The 26,805-nt window shown below is 53.9% G+C and overlaps 2 protein-coding genes and 1 long non-coding RNA gene across 3 annotated transcripts in view; 1 reads left to right on the top strand and 2 right to left on the bottom strand.

Moving 5' to 3' along the window:
- Positions 1-12,750: 12,750 nt before the first annotated feature.
- TAGLN2 (transgelin 2) lies at positions 12,751-20,690 on the bottom strand. Its single transcript, XM_006061028.4, has 5 exons — positions 20,536-20,690; positions 14,818-15,028; positions 14,250-14,424; positions 13,836-13,938; positions 12,751-13,543 (listed from the first exon to the last, which is right to left on the bottom strand). The coding sequence occupies exons 2-5, from the start codon at positions 14,995-14,997 to the stop codon at positions 13,402-13,404; spliced, it is 600 nt and encodes a 199-aa protein (XP_006061090.1). The 5' UTR covers positions 14,998-15,028; positions 20,536-20,690; the 3' UTR covers positions 12,751-13,401.
- Positions 19,754-26,805, top strand: part of LOC102412171 — a 9,536-nt gene continuing 2,484 nt past the window's right edge. Inside the window, exons 1-2 of the long non-coding RNA XR_003109889.2 lie at positions 19,754-19,883; positions 24,270-24,381. This is a non-coding gene — a long non-coding RNA (uncharacterized LOC102412171). The remainder of the gene's footprint in view (positions 19,884-24,269; positions 24,382-26,805) is intronic.
- IGSF9 (immunoglobulin superfamily member 9) overlaps positions 22,073-26,805 on the bottom strand; it is a 19,595-nt gene continuing 14,862 nt past the window's right edge. The window contains exons 12-21 of the mRNA XM_006061026.4: positions 26,580-26,730; positions 26,260-26,383; positions 25,832-26,007; positions 25,161-25,411; positions 24,860-24,944; positions 24,587-24,763; positions 24,331-24,373; positions 23,159-24,019; positions 22,758-22,885; positions 22,073-22,545 (exon numbers count right to left, since the gene is read on the bottom strand). Coding sequence (XP_006061088.3) covers positions 22,364-22,545; positions 22,758-22,885; positions 23,159-24,019; positions 24,331-24,373; positions 24,587-24,763; positions 24,860-24,944; positions 25,161-25,411; positions 25,832-26,007; positions 26,260-26,383; positions 26,580-26,730 — 2,178 coding nt within the window. The 3' untranslated portion in view covers positions 22,073-22,363. The remainder of the gene's footprint in view (positions 22,546-22,757; positions 22,886-23,158; positions 24,020-24,330; positions 24,374-24,586; positions 24,764-24,859; positions 24,945-25,160; positions 25,412-25,831; positions 26,008-26,259; positions 26,384-26,579; positions 26,731-26,805) is intronic.

Raw genomic sequence — 26,805 nt, 5'->3', positions numbered from 1 at the left:
TATTTATCCAAAGGAAATGAAAACACTGCTTAAAAGGATATATTAACCCCATGTTCACCACAGCAATAGCCAAGACATGGAAGCAACCTAAATATCCATCAATGTATAAAGAAAATATGGTGTGTGTATATATACAATGGAATATTATTCAATTGTTTTTTTAAAAAAGACTGAAATCTTGCCATTTGCAACAACATAGGTCATCCTTGAGGGCATCATGCTAAGTGAAATAAGTCAAATAGAGAAAAACAAATACAATATGGTATCACTTATATGTGGAATCTAAAAAAATAGAGAACTCATAGGTACAGAGAACAGACTGGTAAATGCCAGAGGCAGAATAGGGGGTAAAAAAATACAAACTTCCAGTTATAAGTCCTGGGACTTCCTTGGCTGTCCAGTGGTCAAGACTCCACATTTCCACTGCAGGGGGCATGGAGTCCATCCCTGATTGGGAAACTAAGATCCCATTCACCATGCAGCATGGCCAAAAAAATAATAAAAGTCCTGGAGATATAAGGTACAGCATGGTGTCTATCGTTAGTGATAGTGTACATTTGAAAGTTGCAGATCTTAAAAGTTCTCATCCTAGGAAAAAAATTATAACTGTATGTGGTGATGAATTATTGTGGTGATAATTTCACGATAAATGCAAATACAGAATCACTGTAGTGTACTCCTGAAACTAATACAATGTTATATGTTAATTATATCTCAGTAAAAGAAATTAATGGATTTATGAGACAAAAGTCATAAAAATGAACCATGAAATCAGTAAAAATTATTTTGAAACTGAGAAGCAAATTGAAACAAAAATTTTCAGATTATCAAAAAAGGTAATCCGATAAATGTTAGTCGCTCAGTTGTCCAACTCTTTGTGACCCCACGGACTGTGTAGCCCACCAGGCTCCTCTGTCCATGGGATTCTCCAGGCAAGAATACTGGAGTGGGTAGCCACTCTCTTCTCCAGGGAATCTTTCCAACCCAGGAATTAAACCTGGGTCTCCTCCATTGCAGGCAGATTCTTCACTTTCTGAGTCACCTGGGAAGCCCCAATTCAATAAGAAGAATAGAAAAAATTTTGAACAGAATAAACAAGTGCTTGGATTGTTTAATAATCCAATTAACCAGAAGGGAAAATCACATGAATATATTGGTGAAGTGTTAAATTTCTTGTTGGTTTGACATAAAAGATTGACACTGATGGTGACTGCGTAAAATTCACATTAGTCCACTCCAGCACTCTTGCCTGGAAAATCGCATGGACGGAGGAGCCTGGTAGGCTGCAGTCCATGGGGCCGCTAAGAGTCGGACTGAGCGACTTCACTTTCACTTTTCACTTTCATGCACTGGAGAAGGAAATGGCAACCCACTCCAGTGTTCTTGCCTGGAGAATCCCAGGGACAGAGCAGCCTGGTGGGCTGCCATCTATGGGGTGACACAGAGTCGGACACAACTGAGGTGACTTAGCAGCAGCAGCACACTAAAATGAGGTATGACAGTCTGGTCAGTGAGTGCCATCAACTCAAAGAATATTTAAGATTATGTACCCAACCATCCCCTCAAATCCTACAGCTCACATAAGAAATTTCACAGATTTCTCAAATTTGACAGCAATCAAAAAACTGATACAACAAGAAACTGAAATGAATGAAACATTCCAATCTGTCAATAATAAAAGGGCTGATCAGAATCATGCCAGAGGAAAAACTGGTAGTTCTTGGCTGAGCTACCAGGGAAGCCCATTCTCTATAAAAAGTAATATTAATATTATAAAGCCACTGACATGTGGAGAGACAAAAAATAAGCAGCCAAAAAAAGGTAAAGGCGGAAACTCTTTTACACTTGTTTCAGGCAGCGAATTTGTTGACTTAAGTGTGCCACATGAGAATTGTGAGTTAAGTTTTCCTGGGGACAAAGTGAGGACTGCACCCCAGGAGACAGCACCTCAGAGAGCTCCGAGAGACTGCTCCAAAGAGGAAGAGGGGAAGGTCATACGTATGTGATCTTGGTAAAGGAGGCACACAGGCAATCAAGCCCGTTTATTTTTTTTTTTTTAATTTTATTTTTAACTTTACAATATTGTATTGGTTTTGCCATATATAAACATGAATCTGCCACAGGTATACAAGTTTATTTTTTAGAAAGGTTCTGAGAGTCTCCTGAAGCTTCTGCTCGTCACAAGAAACAGTCGTCACTATGAAGGATTGTAGTGTTTTTCTAGATACGAGGAGATGGAAGAATTGGACTCAAGACCAATTTAGTCTACAGACCTGTCCTGCCAGTTTTCCAGAAGCATTAGAGGGCCTCATTTCTGCTCTCCGCCCTGAACTCCTTCAGGGGGGCGTTGAGGGTCAGTAGCTGCAGCGGCACGTGATTCAATCCTTGCAGAGGTGGATGGTGGGCACCCATGGCAAGAGTCCATTTGTGGTTGAGAAATTCATACGGATCTTATGTTATTATTATGTATCTTATTCTTATGTATTCTTAACCTTATGCATCTTATTCTTCCAGATGTCATGATGCTTACGGTATTTGCCAGATTTTTTTTAATGGATAATTTGTTGTGACTTACTATTCTAATTATGTGTTTGCTGCTGCTGCTAAGTCACTTCAGTCATGTCCAACTCTGTGTGACCCCATAGACGGCAGCCCACCGGGCTCCCCCGTCCCTGGGATTCTCCAGGCAAGAACACGAGTGGGTTGCCATTTCCTTCTCCAATGCATGAAAGTAAAAAGTGAAACTCATAGCGACCCCATGGACTGCAGCCTACCAGGCTCCTCCGTTCATGGGATTTGCCAGGCAAGAGTACTGGAGTGGGCTGCCATCACCTCCTCCCAATTAAGTGTTTACTCCTCTAATTAATTTTGTATCATTTTTCTTAAAAGGGGCTTCCCAGACTTCAGGCCTCACAAAACCCAGCAGTTCTGCCCCTGATAAGTAGGAAGCAACCTTTCCCTTGTCAGCAAAACTTGGCTTAAGTGCCCAGCCATGTCTGATGGGACTGGGGCAGGCGCCCTTGCTCTCACCTCCCAACCTCAGCTGCTCTGCCAGCTCCTCCCTCACTGCCCTCTTCCACCTTCTCCCCTGTGCCCTTCCTTTTCTTCCTCTCTTCTCCACTTGCTGCGCATCTTTGGGATTTCCCTCCTTCTACTCCGACCCCCAACCTCTCTATTCACTCTCCTCCTCTGCTCTGCCCCATCCAGCATTCTCACGCCCAGAAAGCTGAGGGGTGAGAACAATGGGGGACAGCTGGCTGCAGTCGCCTGAGGAAGAGGGCAGGTCTGGATTCTCTGCTCAACCCTAGCCACACCTCTGGCTGCCTGACCCTTCCTACCAAGTCGCCACTCCCAGTGAAGTCTCAGAGTAAACCCTGGATTGTTGGCCAGGAGCCCAGAGCTGAGAGATTTGCTGGGTGCCTCGGGGCTGGGAGCAAAGCCCAAGGCCTGGGCTGGCTCCCATAGCTCCTCCCCACCCCACAGGGCCTTGGGGTGCTGAGTTAGGCAAGCCCCATCCGGCTGGTCTCCTGAGATGCTCCCCATGTTGGCTGAGGCAAGAGGGATAAGAATTTTGACTCTGTGATGAATCAGCACATTTAAATGGGAGGAGCCTGGGAGACAGGACCCAGGGGAGCCATTTGGTTAAAATGAAAAGTCTGGCCTTTCAGTGGACCATGTCTCCTGCCTAAGAGCATGAGAAAGGAGACTCTGATTCTTTCTCTGTCTCTTTGAAATGCATTTAGGAACCTGTATTTCTGAGCACAGGGATCAGAGTTGCAGACCCTAGACATGGGATAGTGGGGAGCAGGGCCACACATGTCCAATGGGCAAAAAAGATGGGGCTTCTGCATTCCTGTAGAAGCTTTTGTGTTCAGTGGATGGAGTTGTGGGTTAGTGAGGGTCTGCTACACTCCTGTTCTCTCTGAACTCCTTTGCTATATGCACACATTCTGGCATTTCTCCAGGACCCCACTTCCCTCCTCTGGGCCTGCCTCCTGTGGCAGCTTCTTCTCCATTCTTAGGGGTAACACCTGCCTGTGAAGGGAATTCTAGGAAGCCCACTCAGGTCTTGCTAAAGCAAAACTGTTTCCTAGGCTGTTGAGAGCCCACCGTTCTATCTAGGGCAGCCTGGAGGGAGCTCTCCCCATGACCCATGCTCCCGAGGCAGCACAGTGAAGAAGGATAGGAGTGACTAAGTTTTGGGAGCCAGACCAACAGAGTTTGACCCCCAGCACAGCCGCTTATAGCCGAGAGGCCTTAGGTGACCTGCCCAACCACCGGAGTCTTGTTCCCTCATCTTTGAGATGGATAATAGCCCAGAAGAGGGGCTGTGAAAGGCAAACCAGGTTTAAACCTCAGTTTGCATACTGCCTGGTGTCTTTCTTCCCTTTCCCTTCCCACAAAGCAGGGGGATATTGGGGGAGGAGGGAATGCCTTTTGTCTTCAGTGTCGTATAAACATGACCAGGAATCAGACTGTAAATCCTAAGTTGCAAGGAAGCCTGAGAGATTGTTTCACAACCCCCTTCCTGGAATATTTGAACTCTCAGACTGCCTCAAGTCTTTCTAAAACAAAGTATGGCTTAAAACACAAATAAATACTTAAATGCATGAATTATTTTCCACCAGGAATTTACTGCCTTCCTGCTTTCTTCAAAACTCTCTTTCTCTTTCCCATTCTTAAAAACTGTAGAGCCTTCCTGCTACAGCCTGAGAGACCAAGCAAGGGGCAGGGATAGGAGGAGAGAGAGTTTGACAAGAAGAAATCTGGGGCCAAGGAGAAAGACTATGAGCACCAAGGCAAGAGTGGGGTGCAGTGAAACTGGGGTAAGAAGATGGTTAGGGTGAGAATGGAAGTGAGAACTGCCGGGTGATGCCTGTGGCTGGTTGGAGTCCCTGGGTCTAGAAGAGGGGAGGGAAAGATGAGAGCGTACAGGCCAGTAGGGCAATATCACCCTCTGATATTGGTGCCCTCCCCACTATGGGTGGAACAGTGCCAGAGAGAGCCTCATGCTGGTCATACCTCCCGATTCCCTTAACCTCCCTACCTGGCCTCGTTCCCCCTGGGCAGATAACTCTCAGGCCAAGAAGAAAGTCATCAATAAATCTGCAGCCTTCCCAGCTTCAAAAATCTCATCTCCACCTTCCTGCCTGCCCCACGTTCTTGGGTCAGCATTGCCCTGGTGCCCTGGACACGCCTCCACACGCCTGGCACCGGCTTCCCCTCCTACGTGACCAGCACAGGCCCGGACTGGGTGGCGGACGCTGAGATAAGGCCAAGGGGGGAAAACCGCCAAAGCCAGGAAGTTACACAGCCTGGTTCCCCTGGCAACCCAGCCACAGTCGCCAAACAGTACAGGGTGGGGGGTTGGAGACAACTCCAGTTCAAGGCACAGCCAGAGCTGGCTCAGACCTCAATTTTCTTGTTGGAGAAACTTCTCTCTCTGAATCTCCTAGGACAGTGCCGCTGCCTAAGAATTACAGGGGGATCCAGTTTAAAATGTAAATTCAGAGCACCACCCCCATAATCACCACAGATTCCTGGCCTAACAGAACTAACTAGAATTTGCATTTCCAACCAGTTCCCCAGGGGATTTCAGTTCTTAGAGGGTGGCATGGTTGGGGAAGATCGTGGATGGGGCCTGAGGCATTCCAACCATCCTGTGTGTCTGCTGTACTCTCCAGTCAGTCCCATCCCCAGGGATGCTTGACATGGGTATTTTCAACACCTGGTGAGTGACCAGGAGTCCAAAGACCTGAATTCTAGTATATGCAGAACAAATTCAAAACCATGAACTTGGGATGAGCTCCTTCTGGGTCTGGTACTACTGTTTTGAGAACCAGGAGCCATCTAAAGACACTTGAGATGTGCTTTCTATTCTCAAAATCCCTGGGACCCTGGACCATCACTTACAGTCTCTAGGTTTCAGTTTCTCTCTTCTCCCCAAAGGGTATAAAAATATTCAAGCCTTCCCAAGTGGTGACAAGGCTTCCTGTCTCTGGAATTCATAGATATGGAAGTGCCTTGAAAGTACAACTCTCAGATATTGTCCTGGGGGTTGTGGTAGCTTTTCTTGCTGGAGGGAAATGCTAGGCTGTCAGTGGGCTCCAAAAAAATCAAGGAGCCTTGGGGTCAGAAACCCCAAGTTACAGGATCAGGGGCTGGGCCTTGAGGCCTCTCCATTAGTTCCTTTTTATAGCTGCCAGTTCTGCCAGTTCTTCATTTGCCTTTGAGAGGTGGCTGCTGGAGAGTTGAACTTTCTGCGCTCTTCCTAAGCCTGACCTCTCCCTTCCTCACTGTGGCCCCAGCCTCCACCCACAGAAAAACCACAGTTTGTGCTGGCTGCAAGTGGAATCCCTCCCCAGTGTCAGCCACCAAGCCAGGGAGCACGATCACGGGGTGAGCAGTTAACTTGGACTTCTTCTGCCACAAGTTTAAGTCCCAGTTCAGCCACCTGCTGGGTTCTGCAAGTTACTTTTATCCTCAGGTTCCCCATCTGTAAAATGGGGGAGAATAATATTCTATGTGTGTTCGTCGCTCAGTTGTGTCCGACTCTTAATGACCCCATGGACTTTAGCCCCCCAGGCTCTTCTGTTGATGGAATTCTCCAAGCAAGAAAACTGGAGTGGGTAGCCCTTCCCTTTACCAGGCGATCTTCCCAACACAGGGATCGAATCCAGGTCTCCTGCATTGCAGGCAGATTCTTTACCATCTGAGCCACCAGGGAAGCCCATAATATTTCATGACCCAGACCCAGACACCATTAGCTTAGTGGCTGAAGCCAGAAGCCTGTCTTTCTGGCTCCCTCTCCCCACTTCACTCTGCACAGAATACTAAACAATTTTGAAATCCAGTCTCTTCTTTCCATCTTCACTGGCCTTCCCTCCCCAGCTGCTCTCACTTCCGTCTGGACTGCTGGAGTAACTTCCTGGAGTCGACCTGCCTCACTCACTAGATAATTCCAGATAATTCTCTACCCTTCCTAGGTCATTCTCTACCCTGCAGCCTAAGGAATTTGGCTAAATTAAAACCCAACTCTCATCTCTTCATCCTCCTGCTTAAAATCCTTCAGTGTCTCCCCCTTTGCCCTTAATGAAAGGTCCAAAATTATTCATTGACAATGAAGCCCCTCTGATATTGTGCATTTCTCAGCACCCACCCCTCCCACCTCTAAACACGCCCATTCTACTGTCTGGCCCTGTACATTCCCATCTCCAGCTCATGCCCATGCTGCAGCCTGACTGAGAACACCACCCTCCCCATCACTACTGGCCTCTCCCTTATGCTTCTAATTATCCTTAAATCCTCAGTTCACACCTCACCTTCCAGAAATCTTCACTGATGTCTCTCCCCGTGAGGCTGTGCTAAGTCTCCTCCTCTGGCTTCTCACCTAGACTCCCCTTCAGTTCAGTTCAGTCGCTCAGTCGTGTCTGACTCTTTGCGACCCCATGAATCGCAGCACGCCAGGCCTCCCTGTCCATCACCAACTCCCGGAGTTCACTCAGACTCACGTCCATTGAGTCAGTGATGCCATCCAGCCATCTCATCCTCTGTCGTCCTCTTCTCCTCCTGCCCCCAGTCCCTCCCAGCATCAGAGTCTTTTCCAATGAGTCAACTCTTTGCATGAGGTGGCCAAAGTACTGGAGTTTCAGCTTTAGCATCATTCCTTCCAAAGAAATCCCAGGGCTGATCTCCTTCAGAATGGACTGGTTGGATCTCCTTGCAGTCCAAGGGACTCTCAAGAGTCTCCTCCAACACCACAGTTCAAAAGCATCAATTCTTCGGCACTCAGCCTTCTTCACAGTCCAACTCTCATATCCATACATGACCACTGGAAAAACCATAGCCTTGACTAGACAGACCTTTGTTGGCAAAGTAATGTCTCTGCTTTTGAATATGCTATCTAGGTTGGTCATAACTTTCCACCACAAATCCCATTATATTACAACCAGCTCTCTGCTCTTCTCGCTCCTCCCAGGAGGGCACAGACTACACCTGCCTTGTTGAGTGCTGTATCCTCCACCACTCAATAGATGCCTTGCCCTGAACAGGTGCTCAATAAATATTTTTTGAAATAGTGAAAGGACAAATATAATATACGGGTTAAATCCTTAGCACAGTGAGTAGCAGAAAAACGGTGGTGAATCGGTCATCATCACGACTGTGATGGTTTCAGCCCCACACCGAGCCCTCATGGAAACAGAGCTCCCAACTCAGCCCTGCCAACAGTGGGGTGAAATGGTGTGGCAGCCCCAGGGCCTGCGGCAAAATGTGTGTGAGCCCCTCCACACCCACCCTCCACCAGCAACTTTGATCTGTGCCGGTGCAATCCCTGGTTCTCACCCTGACTCGGACCTCTTTGCCCACCCCCATTCCAGGCAGGAAAAGAACAGCACCTTCACCCTCCACTGAGACTAGACTTCTCACCACGGAGCTAGTGACTACTCCTTTTTCTGGAGGAGCAACTCCCACCCACAACCCCAACCAGCAACCCCACTCCTCCGGACAGATCAGGGAGAGGATCCCTGAGACACACAGCCTCAGCTCACCACGGTATCACCACCAGCCTCCACTCCAGAAATGATCCAGGACTGTGGGAGGCTGGCCAGTGATCCTCCCAGAGAGCCCTACTGGCATTTCTCCAAAGGCACTTATCGCTGGCTTTCTGAATTACCTTGGCTCGTCTCCGTGTTTTATCTCACCTACAGGATTATGCACTTTGTGAGCAAAGAGATCATGTGTTAATAATCTTCATATCTCCTATGCCTGGCATAGGGTAGAACCCCAATCACTGTTGAAGGAATGAATACATGAATGAAAAAATGGGTTATATATGAGTGTTTCCAGACAGAATTGCCCATTTTCCACGTTAAACAGATGAGATTTGTGGAGAAGGAAATGGCAACCCACTCCAGTATTCTTGCCTTGAAAAGTCCATGGACAGAGGAGCCTGGTGGGCTGCAGTCCATGTTACATGACTGAGCATGCGTACAGAGCATGCGTACAGAAGGGAGATGGGTTGGTAGCAACAAACTGGTAGAACTAAAAAAAAAAGAAGAAGAAGATGAGATTTGTATTATTATTGAAGGCATTCCTCCTGAGCCTTAAGAGAATCCAGACGCTAAAACACCTGAGTCAAGAGGATCATTTTTCCTAATTTCTCTATGTGGAACTTCAGTGCATTTGCTTTTAATCTACCTCCCCAGCCACTGGGACTAAAACTCATTTCTTTGCAAGGAGCCGATTACGAATTTACCTTTAGCCTTCTCTTCAACAAATTTAATCCCAGGCCCTTTACTGCTCCCTCCCTGGGGCCCTACTGTCCAGCCCTTTCCCTGTTTCACCGATCCTTGGGCCTTTTGCCAGGCTCTCAGAGACCTCCCTGGGCTGCACAGGCAAGAATGGACCTACCGTTGCCCGCGGAGCCATGCGCAAGGGCTCAGATGCTTACACTCTGCCTACACACACCTCTCCGCACCTCCAGTCCCCAGTCCTTGGTAAACACATGCTCACAGGCAGCCTCCACACATGGCCACTCCGTGAGCCCTTGTGCTGTGAATTCTCACACCTGGATGCACATTCAGCACACAGGAACAGACCATGAGAACTAAGTTATTTCCACACAGGTCAGCCTCACTGTGAATCTCTCTTCCTCCTGCTTCTCCATCTCCTGCTCCTCCTTCCCCTGCTCCCTGACTCCCTGCTCCAGCTCTCCTTCCCATCAGCTGCCACAGGCCAAGCCTACTTTCCCCTTACCTACACAGTGATTTTCCACTTCAAGGCTGAACACAAGGAGTAAATGAACCAAAGTTGACTCTTACCTCTTCCCCCTGCCCTCCTCCCACTTTTCTCCTGCAAGGCCTCAGTGCACCTTCCATTTGCCCAGAGCACACAAACCACTCTCCATCCCCTTCCCAACCACCACTCCTCTGGCTGTAGGGAGGACTGACTCCTCAGGTTTTTACCTTTTGGAAATGAACAATGAGGAAGCATCAGAAACTGACTGACAGGCTGGTTCCATTTCAGATCCACTCACAGGCTGGGTTGGTTGCTGGGACGCTGGGATGGCTGGGCACCATGCCGTGGGATTCGGGAGTGTAAGGGCCTTGTGATATTCACTCATTCATTCATTTATTCATTCAACAAATATTTATCCAGCACCTACAACATGCCAGGCACTACTCTGTATCAACAAAACCAACACAAACCTGCTCTTAAAGATTATGCATTCTGTGGGTGGAGCCAGAAAATAAATAAGTAAAATTTATTGGATATCAGGTGGTGATAGGAGAAAGCAGGGAAGGATGATGGGGTGCAGGTTGCGGGTGGAGTGTGTATAGTTTTAAATAGGGTGGCCAGGGGAGGCAGTACTTGGAAGGTGACATTTGAACAAAGACTTGAAGGAGAGAAGGAACCGCGGTAACTCCTGGGAGGGGAGATTGTTCGGGGCAGAACAGACCCACAGGCACAGGGTGTTGGGGAACACCAGTGTGCAGAGCCATGGGAAATGAACTGCTAGGAGATGGCAGGGAAGGGGGTTGCCATTCAGAGTTCTTCCTTCCAATCCCAGGGCTGGGACCCATTCTGGCCTCCAGGGCCTGATGACGAAGCAGGAAATATGAGGGGCCAGATTAGGGATGAAACTGTGACCTCAAATAGAACAAAATGCTGGAATGAAGCCATCAGAAAACCAAACAAAATGTTGAGTTGTCAGTGGAGGTCAGTTCCAGAAGGAAGGAGCTGAACCTGGAGTGAGATGGATTAAGGGGAGACATGGAGGGGCCTCACCCAGCTTGTCGGTGGGCAGCGGTTGCAGCCAGGAGGGAGGCTGGGCACCTCTCAAAATTCAGTCCCAGCTGGAGCAGCAAGGCTCAGTGAGCTCTCAGCCAGGATGATCTGGATTCAAAATTCTACTTGTTGTTCAGTCCCTAAGTTGTGTCCGACTATTTTGCAACCCCATGAACTATAGCCTGCCAGCTCCTCTGTCTGTGGCATTTTCCAGGCATAAATACTGGGGTGGGTTGCATTCCCTTCTCCAGAACTTAGGGATTGAACCTGTGTCTCTTGAATCTCCTGCTTTGGCAGATGGATTCTTTACTACTGAACCACCAGGGAAGCCCTCAAAACCCCAGTCCCTCCACTAACTCCTTATGTGGTCTTGGGCAAGTTTCCTGTCCTGAGATCCAGTATGTTCATCTGGGAACAAAATGAAGGAATAATACAGTAATATCCACTTTATGGACTATCATGGGAATCTGCTGGGAGAACACAGTGGTTCTCAGTCTTGGCTCTGTGGTGTGCTGGTCCCAGAAAGTCGTGAGGCTGGTGGCCAATAATTTGTAGCTGCTGCTGCTGCTGCTAAGTTGCTTCAGTCGTGTCCGACTCTGTGCGACCCCATAGACGGCAGCCCACCAGGCTTCCCCTTGCCTGGGATTCTCCAGGCAAGAACACTGGAGTGGGTTGCCATTTCCTTCTCCAAATTTGTAGCTATTAATAGTTAAATCAGAGAAGAGTGCAAACGGTTTTTCAGTTTAAACATCAGTGAATTCAATGTTGTCTCTGCAATGACATCACTCTTCCTTACTGGCATTCCACAAAGCCTTCCTGAATGGGAGATAACTGGGAGATAATGGCTGGAGTGAGAGCTAACTCCCTGGGAATTCGCACAGAGGCGGCAGCCTATCTTATCTGTACTACAACCCAAGGGAGTGCAGCAGGCAAGCAAATACTGTCTCACCCATGGCTGGGGTTTGGATAAGGCGGAGAGTCCCTGAGCTAATGGCTAATGCACAGCAGTGGCCTGGGGCCTGGCACACAGTAGGTGCTTCTTGGCAGAGGGAGCCGCAGTGGGGTGGGAGGAAGGAGAATGGAAGGTCTCTGGTTATCTACCCACTGCACATTCTGTCACCCCCAGGCACAATGCTGCGGCTTTCTCCCGCCTCAGGAAACAAAGATAAATGGTAGTAAAAGTGGGGAGAGGGACAATGGAGGCCAGGTTGGCTGGTGGGGGCGGGAGCTGAAGTGGGGAGGGCTGGCTCAGGGCCTCGGGGGAGATGCCAGATCTGATGGGAAGGCCGTGGGGTTGGAAACTACAGGTGGAACATTCTTGCCCAGGTCAGGGGTAGGAGTCAGGACAACCCAACCCCAAAATTTAACAATTGTGGTCCAAGGCCACCCATCCAGAAGATGCTGCTAGGCTCTCGAGAACATGCAGCTCACAAGTGTCTGATCAACAAGGCTTCCTCCCTCCAGTCATCACTAACTCCTTCCAGCTCACTCATGCCCCTGTTCACCAGACCCCCACCACTGCAACCCCACCCCCTCAAGCTGATCTGGCCAGCTCCAACAGAAGCCACCTGGCATCAAGCCTGTGGGAGAGGCCTCCAACCCAGACACTTGTCAGGACTCAGGACTGGGGGGACGGCCAGCCCCACCTTCCTGCAGTGACTGACAGCCGTTCTGGTTGTGGGAAGAGCCCAGCTAGGTGAGGGCCCCCCTCCTTCTGGATGCTACCCACATATCCTGTCATCATGACTCCTAACCTGAAGGCAGCAGGGAAGGCCTGTCCCTTCTCAACCCCTCACCTAAACAAGTGAGAAAAAGAATGGGAAGGAAGCCAAAGATGGGGGGACACTTGCGACCTTCCGTCTCAAAACCCTCTTCCCTGGAGCCAGTGCCCATACTTCCCCCACATCCCTCCCTTCCCCACAGTGGGTTCCCCCCAGACACAGCCAGAATCCATCCAAAAAAAAAAAGACAGAGATTCTTTATTTAAATCAGCAAACTCAGATTCTTCAAGCCCCAGCCCATGGTGAGCAGCCTACCCTCCCAGGCCCCTCACCCCCACCCCTTAGCCACAGAAAGGATGGAAAATGAGAAGCCTGGGGGCCTCTGCCAGGGCAGGCTGCCTCCGAAGTGTGGTGAGTGCAGTCCAGCTGGGGCTGGGGCAGCAGCGGCCACAGGCCCCTCCCTATAAATTAAGTCCCTGCAGCCACAGCTGTGGGCAAGGCATACTTGTGGGGGGAGAGGGCCGTCAGGCAGCATCCTTGATGCCCAGCTAAGGAATGGATTAGGGCACAGGGCTCAGAGGGAAGAGGCCAGAGGAAAAAGAAGAGGTATGGTGCAGAGAGGGGGTGAGGTACCCCCCGGTCTTGGTCCCAGGGAAAAAGAGGCCAGTTGGTCCAGTTTTGTGGGTTTGGAGAAGGGAATGTATTAGTAAGCACAAAGGGGAGGCCACCGTCGGGCACCCCCGGAAGAGAGAGGCCAGGCCCCAACCCTGGCAGAAGGGAGTGCGAGAGCTCCTGGGGGCTCTCAGGGAATGTCAATGCTAAAAAAAAAAAAAAAAAAAAACACATATATATTAACCATTCACGGAGGGCAGGGGCAGGGCTGCACAGCAGATCAGAGGATCTGGCGCGGCATCCCGTAGCCGGTCATGCCTGCCTGAGAAGCCCCGCGGTTGGTCCCCATCTGTAAGCCAATCACATTCTTGCCCTCCTGCAGTTGGTTGTCCGAGAAGTACCGAGGGTTCTCCTTGGATTTCCTGGGTGGGAAGTGAATGCTGGTTAGGAGGAGGGTGGAGGCTGCCCCTGTAAATGTCCTCCCAGGGCAGAGTACAGGCTTCTCTGGCGTAAGTGCTGGTGCCCGCTCTGCCCCAGAAAGCGCTGAGCTCACCACCCCTCGTCTCGCAAAAGGGACTGTCCCTTGCCATCCCAGGAAAGGCGTGAGGATAGAGATAAGGGATGCGGAAGTGCTTTGTAGAAGGCGTTTCCCAGGGACAGGAGTAAGCATGATCACCACGCTGGCCCAGAGCCTGGGCTGCCCAACGTACTCACTTGGGAAACCAGTTAGGATCCCCAGAGAAGAGCCCATCATCCCGGGCTACCGCCAGCCCGCCCAGATTCATCAGCGTCCGCTGCACACAGGCCATGTTCTTTCCTGGGAAGAAGGAGGGGTTGTAGTAGCCTCCGCGGGGCTAGGGTCCTGAATGCCAGGCTTCCACCTCTATCACTAAGTCAGCAGGCCCAGCCCCCAAATTCTTTTACTCTTGATCTCCCTATTCTTCTCCATTCCAACCTCCAACATGGTCAACTGCTCTATCAAAACACAAACAAATGAACACGCACACACATACACACTCCACTCTGTCCTCAGGGTGCTAGAAACCTGCCCCTTCTCCCTGGAGGAGATGGCTCAGGCCAACCTCTGGTCTTCTGGACAACAGTGCCCTGACCCTGGCCTTGGCCCACCTTCCCAGAGGTCCACAGTCTGGAAGATGTCAGTGGTGTTGATGCCATAGCGCTCGGCTGCTTGCAGGAACTGGGAGATCTGCTCCATCTGCTTGAAGGCCATGGTGGAGGCCTGGATCTTCTTCACTGGGGCCTGCCCCTCGGGGTACAGCCCATTAATGAGCTCACACAGCACCTGGGGGAGGACAGCAGTGGTGAGGCCGTGCCCACACAGATCACAGGGCACCACACTCAGCTCCAGAGAACGACACAGGTACCTCTCCTACCTGAGGACAGTTCTGACTCCACCTGGAGAAAGCCGCGGGCTCCTTCCTGCCCAGACCCTGCCTCTGAGCCCAGAAAGTGAGCCGTGCTATTCAAGGATCACTGACTAGAGCACACCTCCCCCAGCTCTTCCCCTGGCGCTCCTCCTCCTTCCTGTTACCTAAGGCTTCCACTTCCCTTGGTGGGAGGGAGGAAAAACAGGAGGGCCTCTGCTCGATGGAGATCCCTGGGCTCAGGAAAGCTGGGGACAGGGTTGCACTCCTCTCTTCGGCTGAGACCATGCTCGCTCCCCCGGTGCGCTCACCGTGCCATCCTTGAGCCAGTTCTGGAAGTTCTCGCGCCCAGGCTGGGGCCGGCCCACATCCTTGCGGCACTGGCTGGTGATCCACTGGATCAGGATTTGCTCCAGGTCCGCATCGTACTGTTTCTCAATCTTCTGCTGTACCTCCCGGCTCAGGCCGTAGGAAGGTCCCCTGTTGGCCATTCCGGAGGCTGGCGGCAGTGGCTGTGCGGGACTGGGGAGAGGACACAGCCAGGCCCGCGGTCAGCACTCTGCAGCCTGCGGAGTGAGGCACTGCCCACAGGGACACACACCGAATCCCTCGGGTGGGCCCCAGAGGGGAGAACAGCTGCCAAACGAGAGCATCTCCCCTTGGCCCCTGTGGGTTCTCCCACCCTTATGACAGGAGCCTGTCTACTATATTGAGGCTTCCCATTAGATTTCATTTGAATGGTGCCACTCCTACAATGAAGTATAAAACCCACTGGAATAGAACATAGGGTAAATGAGGTCAGGATTGGTGGTTCAGCCCCTCATTAGGGGTGGTCAGCTTTAGCAAAGGCAAACTGGTCATTCTAACCCCAGCTGTGCCTTTTCCAGTCTGGGAAGGAGAATGATTTAGAAAGAATACGCAGTGGCTTGGGAACCCATGCCAGGAGTTAGAGGACTGGACAGATCAATTAGCCACTGGGTTTTCATTGAGCTTCCCAGGTGGCACTAATGGTAAAGAATACACCTGCCAATGCAGGAGATGCAAGAGATGTGGGTTCGATCCCTGGGTTGGGAAGATCCCCTGGAGTAGGAAATGGCAACCCACTCCAGTATTCTTGCCTGGAAAATCTTACGGACAGAGGAGCCTGGCAGGCTACAGCCCAGGGGGTCGCAAAAAGTCAGACACGACTGAGCAACGAACACTTTCATTGAGCACCCACTATTTGCGCTGGGGCTTGCAGAAGAGACAGAAATCCTTGATTCTAAAGTTGCACATAATGCCATCAGAGAGACAAAGACAGCACATACGAAAGTACAAGAGTTGTACAGGATGAATATTAAACTACGCAGATCATGTTATTGTTATTTAGTTGCTAAGTCAACTCAACTCTTTTCCAACAACATGGACTGTACCCACCAGGTTCCTCTGTCCATGGGATTCCCCAGGGAAGAATATCAGAGTGAGTTGTCATGTCCTCCTCCAGCGGATCTTCCTGACCTAGGGATCAAACCCACACCTCCTGCCTTGCAGGCGGCTTCTTTACTGCTGAGCCAGCAGGGAAGCCCATTTGCCGCAGGAATTAAGGGAGGAGTATGCACAGAAGCCGCCTGGAGGGCTTCCTGGAGAGGGAGGGTCTAGGAAGGCCCTTAACAGATTTCACTAGGCAATGGGACTTTCCATGAGAAATCAGGTATTACTTAATTCCACTTTCCTTTCTAAAAGGAGTGGGAGGCAGAATGGCTCCTGCAAAGGTGCCTATGTCCTAATTCCCAGAACCTGCAAATGTTACCTTATATTGCAAAAGGGATTTTGCGAGTGTGACTGAATTAAGAATCTTGAGATAGGGAAAGTACCCTGGGTCATCCAGCAGGGCCCAATGTACTCATAACAAGGGTCATTATAAGTGAAAGAGGAAGGCAGTTGAGTCAAAGTGGGAGAATGAGAGGGAAGTCAATGATGGAGTTTCACAGGGCCGTAGACCAAGCAATGCAAGTGGCCTCAAGAAGCTAGGATGGAGAAGGCAATGGCAACCCACTCCAGTACTCTTGCCTGGAAAATCCCATGGGCAGAGGAGCATGGTAGGCTGCAGTCCACAGGGTCGCACAGAGTCGGACACAACTGAAGCAACTTAGCAGCAAGAAGCTAGGAAAGGCAAGGTGTGGAATCTCCCCTAGGCACCCCCAGAAAGAATGCAGCCCTGCCGACACCTTGATTTTAGCCAGAGAGACCTAGCACGGCAACATATTAAATGTATTTTGCTTTAAGTCACAAAATTTGTGATAATTTGTTATAGCAGGAATAAGGCCTAATTCAGGAGCCTTGGGTGATATTAGTTTGAGGACCTCAGTCAGGAAGAACGGGGATGGGGGTGGCTTCCTGACCGCTGGCCTGAGTTGACAGGACCACACCTCGCAGGGGCAGTCTGTCCCCACCCGCCGCCTCGCTGCCTAAGTCCCCACACTCAGAGCCCTGTCCTGGAACGCCACACACGTCAAGGGGGAGCCAGGACCAGAGATGGGATGGGACTCCATTCCTGCCCCCGTCTCCTCCCCATGGGCTCTTCTTTCTGCTCTGAAATAGAGCTGGCTGATTGCACAGAAAAGAGGATGCCCCCCAGACCAGGCACCTAAGTTGGAGGGGAGGGAAGGGAGACACTCCCCCTCCCCAATCTGGCCCCAGGCCAGGTCAGGCTTGAGGGATGGAGTCAGGCACACAACAGGAGGAGCTGTCCTACCGCCTCCTCCCTGACCCTCAGGGCAGGTCACAGGGACAGCAGCTGCCTCAACCCCCCTCAGGCCTAGTCTCTGCCGGTGCTCGGTTCAGGCGGCCCCTCCCCACACTCCAACAGGGCTGCTCTTTCTGACTCCAACTTACAGGGCTGCACATTTCCTGCAGAGATCCTCCCCATAAATCAGCTATTTTTAAACCTCATTAAGAGCAACCCATCCCCACTTCACCCAGCCTGAAAGCCCAGCCAGATAAATGTCAGTCTGGGCCTTGACCCACACACCAGCCCCACACACACTTAGCTGGGGGCAGGCAGGCCGGTTGGGCAGGCCAGTTGAGCGGCTGAGGTCTGCGGAGAGAGCAGACAAGATTCCCTGCCCCCAGCCCAGCCCCAACAGCTCAGCCACCACTCAGTCTCTGTGAGCCTGTGACCCTGCCGCATAGGCTTGGGAGGCTTGGGAGGAAGGAGAGGGGGCCAGAGGCTGCTGCCACCAGGAAGTCCCCTTGTCCCAGCTCCTTGTCTAGACCTCACTTCTGGGAGCAGCTTCACTGCGGTCACCTGGGCCTCAGGGCTGTGTCTCCATGGAGCCAACTGGCCTGAGGCCCAGGGATCACTAAGGCCAGGAAAGGACAGGAGAATGATTAACCCGGAGACCAGGGTTACGAAGGGAGAGCAGGGCCGAAGCCTGACCCCTCCAGTGTTGCCTATGGAGGAGTAGGACAGACTCAGCCCCCCCAGGTCCACCTCTGGGATGGATGTTGAGAGCCCTCCTAAACTCTGGAGCCTGGACACAGCTGGCAAGGTCACAGGCTCCAGCTGCAGTGTCTCAGCTCCACTCGGGGCCACTGCCTTAGACCTTGCGGTGCCAGAGCCATGAGGCAGAGCTCTGGCAGGAGGGAGAGCCATGAGGCAGCCTGCCCACAGCTGCTCTCCCCACCCCCACGAGCAGACAACCTCTGTGGAGCCGTGGTTGCTGGGACTGCAGTGGCGAACCAGGGGCTCGCCCCTAAAGGAGGGAAGGTAGCCAGCTGCCTACTGGAGTGGGTAGAAGTGGGAAATGCCCAGAGCTGGGGGTCCAAAGGGAAGCCAGCTGCACAGCTTGGGGGGTGGGCTGGCAGTGAGTAAGGTGAAGTCCAGAGGTACTCCAGACAGCAGTGGGAACAGCCCTCACCCCGACTCACGAGGTTACAACAGCTGGGAGAGGGGAGGGGCTGCAAAAGGCACTCCAGCCCTCAGCCGCACCCAGACCCTGGCTGGACCAGGGACGCTTACCTCACCCCACCGAGCCGAGGAGCTGATGCCAAAGAAAAGGCGGACGTGGGGGTGGGGTGGGAGGATTCCAGGGCTCCGGGCAGGGGTGTTGAATTGTGAAGACAAAGGGACTCTCCATTCATTGTGCAGAGAGGACATAGGGGAACTTCCCAACCCAGAGGTGGCATTTAGACTATCCTGAAAAAGCGAAGTGGGAACCCTTGCCTCCAAAGTAAAGTGCCACAGGGAGCAGGGGCGGTGGGAGACCTACGACTGAGGGGCCACCGTGGGGCAGCCCCCTTGCTATCCAGTCAGGGAGCAGCAGAGAAAGCTGAAGCTGCACAAACAGGAAGCCACAAGGCTTGCATGGGAGGAGGGGTATGGGGGGGGGCCGTTGCCATGGCTTCTGTGTACCAAACACGGGAATGGGGCAGGGTGGGGGCACCAGGCAGAAACTGCCACTCTGCGCAGAAGTGGTCAGGAGGCGCTAAGTGGGATCAGAGGCACGGCAGGGGGAGCAGAAGTGGGATCCTTGGAAAGGGGTCGCTTCACAGGTACAGACAGGTGCAGGGGATTCCTCAAGGAAGCAGCTGTGGAGGGAATAGAAGCATGTGGAGAAGGAAGTTACAAGTGTCGGGGTAGACATGTCGATTCAAGGAAATAGTTCAGAAGAAATATCCTGGCAACAGAAGGTCCATTCGGAGCTAGAGAGCCCCTTAGCTGAAAATCCTGGGGGGAGAAGGGATGGGGTAGGGTGGAGGGGGGGAGGATTAGAGGCCAATCCCCAGGGGGGCTGGGGTGGGGCGTGGGGGAAGAATTGCACTTGGACAGACTTATTTGTTGATTCTGGAAGGGTAGGGGCCCACTGGCCTCACCCTACCTTGGCCTCCTCTGCAGTTTGAAGTCTTCCCTGTGGACTAGGAAGGAGAAATTGGAAGTGGGATTACAGACCTGGAGCTGTCCCTCTGGTGCTCTGGAGTCAGAAAACTAGGAAAACCACGGGTCTCCTCCTACCCCGGATCCCCATACTAGTCCATTCTCACTTCTACCCTGCTTCTTTCTGCTCGCGGATACCAAGCTTCCCCAGAACATCACCTGTAGGGGCTCCAGCAGAGCGCGCGGGGCAGGGGGGTGGGGGAGGTCTGCGGCAGTCGATTTCCGGTCCTGCTGGTCCGCCCCCCGCACAGTCGCCCCCACTCGCCACACCCTAGGCCGTTACTGGGATGAATCACCCCCCGCCCGCCGCTGGAGTGACGCAGCGGTCTGGGCAGCCCGCCTGCCCGCCCGCGGCCACCACCGACTTTCCCAGCAGCAGGGGGCAAGGGGTGGGGGCGTCGGCTCCCGTAGAGGCTGGAGGCCTGGAAAGAAGCCATCCTCCGCCAATACCGCCTCCTACAGGTAGGGCACCCCGAGGCGCTGTCTGGGCTGCAACCTCCCAGATGCTTGAGGTCGAGGGACCCTCCTGGAGAGGACTGGAACTTCAAGTCCCCGCCCAAACCCGAGAAGGCGAGGCCACTGCGGGACCCGAGCACGGCGGCCCCTCGCCCTAACTCGCGACAGCCAGTCCTCAGAAAAACGAGCTTCAGAAACGAAGAGGGCAGGCAACACCCACACGTGCTCCTGGAACCAGGAAGTGAAGGGTCGCCTGGGAAGACCCGGCGGCGCGGAGCTGGCCAAGGGTGGGCGCCGGAACCCTGTACCCTGCATCACTCTGGGCCAGCCGTATAATCAATCCGTGACCCCCTCATTTTCTCGCCCCAGCGAGACCCGGGACTAGAGCCGGCGGGCGGAGCGCAGTCCCAGAGTCTCCGATCCCAACGAACGCCCCGTCTATGCACTAGCAACACCGCCTGACCTCATCGCTCAACAATGCGGGGGTCAGAGCCTGGGGACGAACCTGACAGCCCAGGGCGGGGCAGAGCAGTCAACGGACCCTTGCCTGCCAGCCCTCGATCCGCAAGCCTACTGGAACGAGCCGCAGGCTCGGGATTCTTGCTTTCTAGAGACCGCGCACATCCCACGCCCTCAAGGACCCTTCCCTCCAGCTTACGGTTCACGTGGGTCGGAGAGTTGCGCACTCGAGGCGGGGGCCGCAGCGCGAGTGGATCGCCCGGGCGGGGCCGGGGGTTTTCAGCCTGCTCCCGCCTCGGACGGGGCGGACCAGGGGCGGGGCAAGGGCCGAGAGGGTTTAAAGGCGCCGCAGTGCAGCTGCGGAGGGCAGTGCTTAAGAAAGAGAGGGGCGGTGACCAGACCCTGAGTTAAAATACCTGGAGGCAATGGCCTCAACCCTTGAGAACCTCTACCCCTACCCCAGAGTCCTTAAACGTGTGCCCCAGTGGGAAACTATCTGCCTAGGTTAGCGTAAGACTGTGGGCGTTTTTATGTGGAAAGAATGCTTTTGGCTCAAATAGGGTGGTTAGGTAAACGGAGGCACAAGAAAACATTCCCCTAGACACAAGTGACTAGGGTGTGGCAGGACTGGAACTAGCAGGCCAGGACAGCTCCCACATGTGGTCTTGCTCCCCACCTTCTTCAAGCCTGGGCAGAAACTAACAGTGAGGTCATTCCTCGCCCAGGGCCCAAAGGGCGTGATCAGCTTTGGGACCCAGGGTTCAGACTTGACTTCTTTCTCCTTCATTCCCTCCCCTATGACCTGGCACCTCTGCTTTATCCTGGAAGGATCAGAAGAGCCTTCAGTGGAGGAGACTAGCAGTTCTTCTGTCTCTGAGGATGGAGGAGAGCATCCGTTGGGGGTTGAAAAATGCCCCCACCTGTTTTCAGGCTTCAGTAGAGCAGTCCCTCTGGGGTGGAGTCGCTGCTTATACCCACCAGTGGAGTTCTTCATATATGACAGAAGCCCCCAGTGAAACTTGTTTTCAAGCACATCAACAACCTGTACCTTCTCACGTTTCCATTCTCTCTTGCCCGGCCCTCCCTACCTCTATATTCCAGTGATTCCCTGGGATGCCAAGTGTTTTTACTCCTCCCTACCTTCACACAGGCTGTTCCTCTGCCTGGGATGCTCTCCCTCCCATGACTGACTTCTCATTGCTCTACCCATTACCAACTCGGTGGCTTTGGGGCAGATTACTAACGCACTGAACACCTCAGTCACCTAGTCTATAAAATAGAGCTAATAGTACTACCTACCGCAGAGTGGTAGAGAATTCAATGGTACATGTACAAAATTTAGAGCAGTGCCTGGCTATTGTTCTCACTTCCTGTGACATGCCTGTCCCAGCACAAGCTGTAAGCATTCACTGTTTGCAGACTCCTTCCTTCATGCTACCTTAATAACCAACCAACAGACAGCTTTATCACAGAACTTATCACAGCACACTGTAACTATTTCTTTACTTTCCTGCTTCACTGACTAGAAAGAATTCCCCCAAGAGCAAAGATGTCTTGTGAACTTTGTACGTTTTCAGCACCTAGCTCAATGGCTGGTCTTCAGCAGCTGACCTCAGTAGGCACTTTTGGAATGGATTTTGAATGTATCTCCATTCTTTCACAGAGTCCCCTCACTGTTTAGGGTTTAGGGATTTTTTTCCTACTTCCCTCTCAGATGCAAAGCAGATGACACACAGAAAGATTTTTCACTTTATTTACCTGTAAAAAAAAAGCCTCACCCACACCACACACACACACACACACACACACACACACACACACACACACATACACAGGCAGACCTAAGATCACCGTTGCAGTCCTCAGACTCGAGGGCCTCAGTCCATACACCCCTCAGCAAGCCCACTGTCAGGGTCTCTGACTGAGCACCAAAGGGGCAGGGGCAGCATCCCCGGCTGGAGAAAGATCCTGCTGGGGGCTTCCCCTGCATGGTCCGTGCGTCTTCACCCTGTCTCACGTTAGGGCATTCACAGCAGAGTGGCCTGCTCAGGGTGGAAGACGGGCTGTCGATAGGCTGGTAGCCGGGACCTAGCGGCATCTCGGCGCCGGCGGAAGGCCAGGAATTCCTCCCGAAGGGCAGCGCAGCGGGCCTCAGGGCCAGGAGCATGGGCAGCACTCAGGAGGCAGCCCTCCTCTGGAGTCTTCACACCTGCAAAAGGAAGGACAAAAGGAAGATGTCTTAAGATTCCCTGGGTGAACTCTTGGGGTTCAGCAGTACCACGAAGCTCTCCAGGGCCTGCCAGTGCAGAGGAGCCAAGGCAGTCAGAGGAGCGGGCCTGGCTGGCAACAGGCTGAGTCCTAAGGCTGGGGGTGTAGGACAGTGAGGCCAGGGGTGCCTGTCTTTCTGGAAGGCTCTCACACCTAGCTCTGGCTCGGCTTCAAGTCGGGATCGAGGGCCAGCCAAGCCCAAGTGCAGAGTCTCCAGCAACTCCATGTCCCCTGGGAATTCTGAGTCCCACTCATAGTTCTCATCCACAGATGTGTTCCTCCTGTGAAATGAGACAGATGGGTGGTGTGGGTGGAGGAATAGAGGGTAGCCAGAAAAGCCTGAACTGGTGACCCCAAGCTGAGGGTGGCCATGGCTTTCCTCTGAAGATCCCTGGATCTCAGCAAAAGCTTCCAAAAGGAGACAAGCTCTCCTGGTCCCAAGGTGGGGATGGAGCAGGGAAGGCAGAGGGTACAGGAGAGGGGTGGGGAGAATCTGTACAGGGCAGGGCAGGGCTGGGCTGGGCAGGGCAGGGCTGGGCAGGGACTGCCCTCACCTCTTGCTGACTGTCACCACATGCTCCCTCCGGGGCCACCTCTCAGGGCCACTGGCCCAGCTGCTGGTGTCTCCTGGAGCGGGGCTGAGGTAGCTGCCTCCTGCAGAGGGGGCTGTGGAGGGGGGCCGGAGGAAGGAAGCGCTGCCCCGCCCACTGCTCTGGCTTGTGAGGCTGCCGCGAGGGGCAGCAGGGAGAAGGCTCGGCAGCAGCCGTTCCCTCAGTGTCCAGTCAACCAGTGCTGTGTACGGGGGCTCTGGTGCGGCCCCAACCCCGACCATGACCCCAGGAAGTGCTGCCCTGGGGGACTCAGAGCTGCAGTCCAGGGGCTGGAGGTTAGATGAGGTGGGGCAGGGCCGGGTATCCATGTAATCTGGGGGTGGAGCAGGCCTGGGTTCCTCCACAGGGAGCCAGTCCCCATCTACATTCATCTCCCTGAAGAAGGGCAGGCTCAGGTACTGGAGCAGGGGTCCTGGACCTGGCAGAGGACTGGGTGGGGCCGGTCGAGGGGGCCCCACAGGGCTGATGTCTGCAATGCAGAGGGGCTGGGGCATCCCACTGGGGCTGCTGCTGCTGCAATCATAGGACCTGGCCTGACGTCGAGCTGGGGTCCGAGGCTCGGACTGCTCAGGGCCTGACTTTTCTCGGGAAGTCCCCACCTGGGGTCCCATCACAAAGCGCCCATCTGGTCCCCGGCAAATGGGCTCCAGGGGTAAGGGCCCCCGGCTATGGGGAGGATCCGGAGGGGGGCTGGGGGGTCCAGCAGGTTCCCCCCAGAGCAGACTCTGGCGCAGGCTGGGGACTGGGGAACCCTGGAGCTTCAGCTTCGCCACGCTGTCAGGACTGCCCGAGCCCGGAGCGGAGCTGGGGAAGGACAGGAGATCAGGGTCTGTGGTAGGGGGCCAGTCCCCCTCCCAGGAGCCAGCGTCAGGCCTTGAGAGGTTTGATGCAGAACAGAGCAGAGCTAGGGAGAGCAAGGGAGAGAAGGACCCACATGGTGGAGGGGTGGAGGGAAGGCACAGGCGACACGGGGCCGGCCCCCAGGCTGGGGCCTCTGCACTTCCATCCTCACCTCCCTCTCACTTCTGTTCCACCCCTCCTAACCCTCCCCAAGGTGCAGAAAAGGAAGGTGCTCACAGACGGCAGAAGGAAGCCAAGGAAGCGGGGGCACTTACTGGGGAGCCGACTTGCCGGCGGGAGAGAAGATAAGAGGTGGATCTGTAAGGGTAAGAGGACAAGAGGTGCCATAGGAAAAACCAAGCCCCACCAGGGTCCAGGACGCAGACCTCACTCCGCGTCAGACGCCAGCCCCATCTGCCTGGGGAAAGTGGAACAAGTGGGAAGCAGGGGGAACACACCTGGCCCTTGCAGGGGGTTGGAGTTTCTCCAAGTAGGAGGTGCTTAGAGAGAGCAGGGCCCCAAGTGACCTACCTTGACGGAGGCGTTTGCGGCGGCGACGGGCAGCTCGGCGCCGGTTCATGAGGCAGGCGGCCAAGATGCTCACGAGCACAGCCACGCCCAGGAAGCAGACCCCGCCCACCACGCCGGCCAGCACTGGCTGGGGCAGGAGGCCTGGCAGCTGTGTGCGCGAGGGGTAAACCTCCAGGCCTGGGCAAGGGGACACGAGGGAGGGTCGGTGTCTATGACACAGGAGGCTCCGAGACCCCCAATCCCCAGGGCTCTGCTCTCCTGGCGGGTACTTACCAGAAGTGGAGACGTTGGCTGTGTTGCTGGGATCACTGACATAGCTACCAGAGAAGGCCACGAGGCGGAATTCGTAGAGAACGTCCTGGGGATCGGGGTCCAAGAAGGGGGTCAAAGCTCAGCACTGCCCACCCCAAGCCCATTTGGAAAGACTTTGCAGTTGGAAGGTACGGGTGAAGTAGAAAGCCAAGCGGAGGTGAGGATGGTCAAATCAGGGTGAGCCCAGGTTTGGGGAGTGCAGCAGGGGGCTGGAGGGCCATTGGCAGGACCCGCCCCCGCCGTGCCCACCCGCCACACCTACCTTGATAAGTCCTGGCACCAACAGCTGCATTTCAGTGCCTGCCACGGCCCGATCCAACACCTCCCAGCCCTGGGAGCCCTGCCGGCCCTCCAGGATGTAGCCATCCAGCCTCTTAGGGACCAGTTCCGGGGGATCCCAGTGCAGGAGTACCCCCCGGGGCGTCCTCACTGCCACCAGACCTCGTGGAGGGGACAGGGGAGGCGACATCTCTGTTGGGGGAGGACTGGGGGCAGCTGGTGTGGTAGGAAGCCCTGAAGGGGACACAGAGGCATGTAAACATTGTGTTCCCAGTGCCCCTCGCCTGCTCCTCCACATCCCCTGGAAATGGAAGTGTTCCCCATGGACTGCCGCTCACCAGGCTCCTCTGTCCATGGAATTCTCTAGGCAAGAATACTGGAGCGGGTTGCCATTGCCTTCTCCAGGGTATCCTCCTAACCCAGGGATCGAACCCCGGTCTTCCACACTGCAGGCAGATTCTTGACCATCTGAGCCACCAGGGAAGTCCTTCCATAACCCCTGGTGCCCAGCTATTCTCCCAGAGCCCCTAAAGTCAAGCCTCGATCATCTTCCACAAACCCTTCTGGCCACTCCCACCCAGACTGATCATATCTGGACTTTCCCTGCAGCCCTTCCCCATCCTTGTCTGCTGCTCTGGGTAAGAGATCACTCACCTTCAGGGGCAGACAAGACAATCTCGCTGAAGGGCCCGCTCCCCAGCTTGTTCTGAGCGAGGACACTGAACTGGTACTGGGTGTGGGGCTGCAGGCCTGGCACTAGGAGGAAAGCAGCGCCCACAGGCACTGCCAGGGACACCCAGTCATGGTGGGCTCGGTCAGGACGCTTTGCCCTGGAGGACAGCAGGAAATGGGGGGCATTTCATGAACTAGGAAGAGGAGGAACGTTAGAGTCCAGAGAGCTGACCTCTCCTGTCCCCTCAACCACCCCAGGTCTCCGGACCTGGGCCTTGAACCCCCGAGATTCTCTGAAAATCAGATAGCAGAGTCAGGGCAGGGCTGGCACAGAGAGGTAGGAGAGAGGGCAGAGAGCCAGAGGGACTCAGGGAGAAGGGGAAGAGGGATGGCAGGGGCAGGTCACTCACAAGGGGGTGTACCAGACACTGAATCTCTGCAGATAGCCACCATCAAAGCCAGGCTCCCAGGAGACATTGGCACCCTTGGGCAAAGGTACCACGGACACATTGGTGACAACGTGGGGGCTGGTGCCTGGGTGGGGGCAATGGAGGGATGATGATCAGGGTCCTGAGGGAGGGCGAAGAGTTTAGGGGATCCAAGCCTTCCACTCACCACCCATCATCCCAGGGGCTCCCCACCTAAGATCCCCATCTGGGGCCCCCCAAACGATTCTTTCCCCTGTGTCCTCCCCACATGGCTCCCTCAAGCCTGCTCTGCAGCCACTAACCCAGCACGTAGACATTCGTGGAGGCGGCCACTCGGGCCACAGCATTGCTGGCCGTGCACTCCCAGCGTCCGTGGGCCTCCTTGGTCAATGGTCGCAGGATGAGGCTACTGTTGCTGTCCACCTGGGCCTGGCCCTGCAGCCCCCGGCCCACCTACAGAACCACTGGTCAGCCCTGAGGACACACGCAGCCACCCCTCACCAAGGGCGCCACTCAGCTCTCGAGGCA

Source organism: Bubalus bubalis, chromosome 6 (assembly GCF_019923935.1).
Source record: "Bubalus bubalis isolate 160015118507 breed Murrah chromosome 6, NDDB_SH_1, whole genome shotgun sequence".
Classification (NCBI taxonomy): Eukaryota; Metazoa; Chordata; class Mammalia; order Artiodactyla; family Bovidae; genus Bubalus; species Bubalus bubalis.
Note: the sequence above shows the minus strand (reverse complement) of the source record. Positions and strands in the feature narration are given on the sequence as shown.